Source organism: Populus alba, chromosome 17 (genome assembly GCF_005239225.2).
Source record: "Populus alba chromosome 17, ASM523922v2, whole genome shotgun sequence".
Lineage (NCBI taxonomy): Eukaryota > Viridiplantae > Streptophyta > Magnoliopsida > Malpighiales > Salicaceae > Populus > Populus alba.
Genome location: NC_133300.1, coordinates 2481391 through 2488270, shown reverse-complemented (window position 1 = coordinate 2488270; position 6880 = coordinate 2481391). Strand labels below are relative to the sequence as shown.

The following is a 6880-nucleotide window of genomic DNA, read 5'->3' as shown; positions in this document are numbered from 1 at the left end:
ACTTTGGGGTCTACTCTCCTAATTTTTTTGGGCATAGAGTATCTTATCTTGAAGTGTTCTATGCATCTAAGCCAAACCAAGTACACCTCTGACTTACTGCATCGCACAACAATGTTTAACACCAAAGCTGCCAAAATCCTAGCGTTGTTGGGCAAAATTTGTCGAAGTTTGATGGTGAATCCTCTGGAAGAGGTTCACTCAAGTATCGCAGTATCGTAGGTGCTCTTTCAGTACCTTATAATTATTAGACCAGGACATTGCTTTTTGCTGTTAATAAAGCATACCAGTTCATGAAACACCACCACACTAGCTCACTGGCTCTCTGTCAAAAGAATACTTCGCTATCTCAAAGGCACATTGGTTTTCATGATGGCTTGTTGCATCGACGAACTTCACCTCATTTGGACAATTGAAGGTTTCACAACGCAGAATTGGGGTGCTCAACCTGATGATCGCCGCAGTGCGAGTGGCTATCTTGTTTATTTAGGGGACAACCCTAGTGTTTATGGTCCTCCGCGACAAACAAAGGTAGTTTCTCGCAGCAAGTGCTGAATCTGAGTATGAGGATTTGGTTTTAGCTAATACTGGAAATCATATGGATACAGGCCTCCTACAAGAGTTATGTGTTTCTACCACCTGCTATTCCTCTCCTATTCTAGTATGATAATATCAGTGCTTATCACCTGGCGAAGAATCCTGTTTTTCATGCCCTGCACAAGCACACCAATATGAGATTGATCTCCATTTCAATTCGTGACCAAAGTTCTCAAGGGCAAATTACAACTACAGTTTGTTCCTACTGAAGAACAACAGCTTGATTTACTAACTAAGCATCTCACAAGTGACAGGTTTTGTTCTCTCAAAATCTCAATTATGCAGTTGTCCCAGCCCTTTCACTTGCAGGGGGATGATAAACCACTCACTGGAAGAGTCTGTTACGTAGCAAGGAGTTAGTTAAAGTCAGTTACATATAACTTATGTAACTGAAAGTTTGTTATCAAAGTTCGTTAGTTATGTTTAGTTAAGCAGCTGTGCTGGCAGTTATTCTTCTTTTGTTATATTCCGTTTTCTTGTAATAGACTCTAACACGACTTGTATATATATATTATGTGAACATCTCTGAACTATTAGTAGAAAACAGAGATTAATATTTTCTCAAATTCTATCTGAGACAAGATCATCACAGTATTTTTCGCCTATTTCTTCCATCTCCTCAACGCTCTGGGCTGGACTAGAAAACCATGTGCCATCCATTCAGTGATTAATCCATCCTTAGTGAATAACAACCGCTTGGGAAAATATTGCACAATAAGCAAACAACGTTTTTTTAAGAGTGTGAAGGGAGATAATAATAGCTCAATGTTAGAGCTGGAGGGATGTTTTCATTCGACGAACCCCACATACTTTGATTACGTTGAGCATGGGAGCCTCTGGAATTGAAACCACAGCTGCGGACATTCTTTCAATAGAAAGCATCGATAAAACAGAGGAAGGTGACACTAGGCAAGGGCATTTGTTAACTCGGGACAACCAGCTAGGCAGAGCCTCTGCAAGATGAGGAAAGAACAGCTACATCTGTATTCCCATTCCTGCCATTTTTTCATCCCCTTGAACTTTAATATTTGAGGGATTTAAATGGCTTCTTCATCGAAGAGTCACTTCCATAGAGCTCAGAGCCAACTGCCCAACGACTTCATCAATCCTTTAATTTGGAGCTCTTTCTAGAGATGAAAGCTGCCCAGTGGAGGTAAGGAGATGCAGTTCTTACATCCAGAAAGAGTCAATCCTACATATTTGAGAAAGAAGAGTTTTCAAGCCAGCTGGAAACGTTGTACCCGTAACCAATAATGGGCAGATTCTTTCACATCTTAGAAGGTCCAATCTCTCAAGTAACGTTCTCTCTCGTTGCCGTGTGTCATCCGTATTGCAATCCAACGTCATTCCCAAACTCCTCATCTTCTTCTTACCTTCAAATTGCATCCAGAGCATCTTGAGCATTTGCAACATCTCTGAGATTCCGAATAGAAAGCTTTTTTCCTGTAATGTGAGAGCTTCCAGCCAGCTCTTTCACATGCTAGAGCACCGCTCTCTTTTCCCACAATGTAATATTGCAAAGTTCGAAGCTTCGTGAGTTCCCCATTTTTTGGTGGCATCTCTTTCAAATTTGTCCCTTCAATATCAAGATGTTGTAAGTCGACCAAGTTGGAAATGTTGGATGGCAACTCCATGAGATATCGACACTCTTTTAACAATAGAGTTTGCAAATAGTACAAGGTGCACAACATTTGCAGGTAACCTTTCAATGGCGGTGTAAGAAAGGTCCAAGTGCCGCAAATGTTTCATGTTGCCAATGAAATTTAGCAACTGAGAAGAAATATCGTGTAGATAACATAAAGATAGCATTTGCAAGCGCTTAAGATTTGGCAAGATGTCATTCAGTGCCTCACTATCAGCTTCCCCAAAAAAATTCAGCGGAAACAAGGCGCGCAAATGTTGGACTCCATGAATACTACGAAATATCCGAAGTCCTCCGCCATATGGTACCCCTGAAGTGATTGATAAATAACGAGACCTTTCTGGAAGCGAGCATGAATGTTCACCCTCCAACCCACAGCCTGATTCATTAATACCAAGCTTAAAGCAAAATTCTCCTGACACGTAGTCAGCTAAATCACTTATGAGGTCATGCATTCTGAAAATAGAATCACGAGTTGATCGCTGGAAAAGTGACCTGGAGACAAGATCATCAAAGTATTTTTCACCTATATCTTCCATCTCCTCAACGCCTCTGGGCTGGACTAAAAAAACCTTGTGCCATCCATTCAGTGATTAATCTTATGCTTCTCGATTTTAGAACCCTTGGAAATATTGCACAATAAGCAAAACAACGTTTGAGGTGTGAAGGGAGATAATAATAGCTCAATGTTAGAGCTGGAGGGATGTTTTTCATTCGACAAACCCACAAACTGTTAATGGTTATCTTCTCCCATTGCTTGACATCTCCTACGGAGTGCAAAAGGCCCCCAAGAGTTTTCGCTGCCAGCGGCAAACCATTGCACTTTCTCACTATTTCTCTGCCATATGCTTCCAAGTGTGAGACTGCTCCAGAATTTACACCCCTAAATGCATCCCTTGCAAACAACTTCCAGCAATCTTCATCGCTGATCACATTCAAGCGGTGAGAGGGGATGACAGTTTGCGTGACTCTTGCTACATCTTCATCCCGTGTTGTCACGACAATCTTACTTCCTTGCTCCACATACCGCAAAGGTAGCAGTAATTTATCCCATTCATTGTACTTAATGTTCCACGCGTCATCTAGAACAAGAAGAAGTTTTTTCCCTTTCACTGCCTCCATTAGAGATTCATCTGGTTCTTTGGCGCGGCAAGTACTTGCGTTGATCTTTTCAAGAATATCCTTAATAATCCTGGCAACATCAAATTGTTGAGAAGCCCAGACCCAGGCCTTGAGTTGGAAGCACTCATCTACCTTTCTGTCGTTGTAGATAAGCTGAGCAAGAGTGGTTTTACCAATCCGCCCATACCACAAATAGGAACCGCACATAAATTTGAGCCATCGGTGTTGTGTTGTGTCAACAAGTGCTTCATTATGGCTTCCTTATCAGCATCCCTTCCATATACATGAGATTCATTAACCAGTGGAGTTGTTTTCTCTGACAATGGTCTCCATCCACCAGTACCTTCTATGTGGCGCAGATCACCCTTGTGTTTAACTAAACGGTCAAGCTTCTCAAGGATCTTTTGTAACTCTGCTTCCATCTCTTTCATCCTTCTATTAGCTGGATTTGGAAATGTAAACAGATTCCCTCCCTGCAATGGTGGACTAAATATATGAGATAGAATTCAGTATAACATTATGATTTTTTAATATCAAAAACATAAACATTAAGATTTTTACATCTAGAGAATTAATAAGTTTTCTTTCTATAGATCTTTTTCAAGAATTTACAATTGTTGATGCTAACTTAATGCACGCAGTAAAATTCAAGTTTTAAAAAGATAGTGATTAAATGTCATTAGTGATTTTCATAGCCCTTATTATATTATATTAAAAGTAAAGTATTTATTTTTAATACTTAAACAAAGATATGAAGCTTTCATGTATAAAATATCATTTCAGAGTCTAATTGTGCTAATAAAAAATCAGTGCATAATTCTTGGTGATTATTATATATATATATACTAAGAAATTTAATATTTATAATAATGGGTTTTGAATCTCGTAAGTCCTAATTATTCATCATTAAAAAATATTGAAAGACAATTCAATTTTATATCCCTTATTTTTTCAGAACAATTAAAATTTATTTATGCTCTTATAAAAAATATATAATTTAATTAAAATTGACAAAAATTTATATAAATAATTCAGATTTTAAAAATCCAAAGCCCATGTTTAGAAAACTAGCTAGTTAATAAATGAGAATTTTGCAAGCATAATTTCACCACAGACACCAAAAGCCAATAATATATATTAGTTGCTTAAAAATGAATACTCTTTTAATTAAAACTCACAGAAAGACAACCACCATGCCTGAAATTATTTTTATGAGGAAGCAAGGTCTATAAGTGCAAGAACTTATACGCTTACCTTGGATCGTAGATATTCATAATTAATCTCCTCCAATATGTCCTCGGCTTCATAGACAGCATGTTTAACATCATTAAGCCAGTTCTTCACAGCAAGCTTTGTAATCTGCTTCTCCTCCGCGTCGTCGAGTAGTCCGTTGACAGTATTCAGTGTTTCTTTCAGCTTTTCCAGAAGATCATCATCGAGTAATTCGTGGCTTTTGAAGAAGCGCAGAACCTCACGAGAGGCCAACCTGTCGACCAGAACCTCAATGAGAGCAGAGAGAATTGATCCTCCGATCAACTCCAGAGCCATGGTGGATTTTTGCAGAAAGGGTGAGGGTGGGAATATGTGAGAGAAAAGGAGTAGTGGAAAGCAGGAGGCTTGGTGGATTTTTGCGGAAGGGTGAGAAAGTGATTATGTGAGAGAGAAATGATAATTAAGCCACTGAATTGCATGACGGGAATACGTAGACTATATAGCAAAAGAAGAGACAAGAAAATTATATTAATTATATTATATTGTATCAGCGCTCCACGATTCAGGTACAGGTATTATTGTTGTGTTTTATACTATATTAACAAATTTCAACAAAAATAAATAAATAAATTTGTTAATCGAAGAATAAAAAGATAATATATGTGTTTAATACAATAATTTAAAAATATATAAACTGTAAAAAAAAAACATGAATGTTAATTCAAGATTAAAATTTAAATTAAGAAGTTGATTTTTCTAATAAAAAAGAAAAACATAGATACATATAAATATTATAATAAAGGAAATAGAAAAGACAGCGAGACCATTTTTATAGTTAATTTTTATTTAATTATATGGCAATTAAAATAAATATTTGAAAAGAGTTTGGATGATTTAAATTTTTATAGAATTTTTTTTTTTCAAATTCTTCATCTCTTATATTATTTTCCTATTTTGAATACACAAATATTTTTTATTAATAAAACCCTTTTTTCAATTAACACTTAAAGATATTAAAACCGATATTCTCAAGAATTCTAATAATTTAAAATCCACGAGGAAAAAAAACGTTTCTTTGGTCAAAACTCCCTTTTCCTTATTTATTTGTTTTTTTATTTTGAAGAAAACATGTCTTTTTTTATTAGAAGCATTTTTTTAAAATAAAAAATCATCATGATTTGAAAAGAAAGTTTCAGTAAAAAAAATAAATTATGTCTTTATAATTTTTATGCACTTGTAAGGAAAAATAAAAGAATAATTAATTCACATAAAAAAAAAATTCACAATAACAAAAAATATATTTTATTCCTCTGTAAAGATTCATGTGCAATATTTAAAGGCCAAGTGAATGAAGCTCATGCGCACCCATGCTTTGAAAGGCTAGGCTCAAATGCTTGATTTGCTACATGATCAGCCTCTATTGAATCTAAAAGGTTAAGCTTTCTTGTTTATATATATATATATAAAGCATACAACATGTTATTTGTCTAATATTTTTTTGAAATAAAAAAAAATAACATGTTATTCACTTTAGCAAATAATATGTTGTTTGTCTAGGAGGAAATTAGAAATCAACATTTTGGACTACCAAACTCTTAAATTTCAACTTGTTTTTAACCAAAAATATATTGGGAACCTTAAAAAAAAAAACCATACAAAAAAACTTTATAAACACCAATTTGTCTTTTCTATCATGGTTAAACAGTAAAATCACATTGATTTAACTTATTTTAAAAGACAAATCTATTAACACTAAATTAATATTTATGTTCTTGAAATATGACTCACAAAATACTTCTTTGTTCTTTTTTTTTTCATCGTATTTTTCTCTCTATACTTGCTACATCAAGGAATTGAAATGTTAGGAAAATAAATTTTTAAAATTAAATATAAATAGCTAGCTAAAACAGGAAAAAAAAAAGGAACCACAGTGAACTTTAATGAGAATTTCCAAGAACAAAACTCAATAGTCAAAGAGTGAAACATGTGAGAAATGAAGTTTACAGCTAAAATATAACACATAAAATTAGCTCAAAAATATTTTTAAAAAAACTTCATTTGGCATTACTATTAATTAGAAGGTATTTGGTAAAAGGCTAAAAAAAACATGGGTGAAATTATCACATAAATAATAATTAAAATAATAGCAAATTTAAAAAGTGTAATTGTTGGCTTATAAAAAAGATTTTATATGTTTGAAAATTTTGTAGAATCTTCTCATTATTAACACTTTTAAATATATTTTTTTGATATAAATAACCAAACAAGTGTAAGCCTGGGCAATTTTTTTTATAATATAAGATCCTTGTT

At 34.4% G+C, this 6880-nt stretch overlaps 1 protein-coding gene across 1 annotated transcript; it reads right to left on the bottom strand.

Annotated features, from left to right (window-relative positions):
• Positions 1 to 2178: 2178 nt before the first annotated feature.
• On the bottom strand, positions 2179 to 5016 carry LOC118045972 (putative disease resistance RPP13-like protein 1). The gene is made up of 4 exons (XM_073405890.1): positions 4613 to 5016; positions 3559 to 3831; positions 2968 to 3511; positions 2179 to 2798 (listed from the first exon to the last, which is right to left on the bottom strand). The coding sequence occupies exons 1-4, from the start codon at positions 4904 to 4906 to the stop codon at positions 2179 to 2181; spliced, it is 1731 nt and encodes a 576-aa protein (XP_073261991.1). The 5' UTR covers positions 4907 to 5016.
• Between the last annotated feature and the right edge of the window lie 1864 nt (positions 5017 to 6880).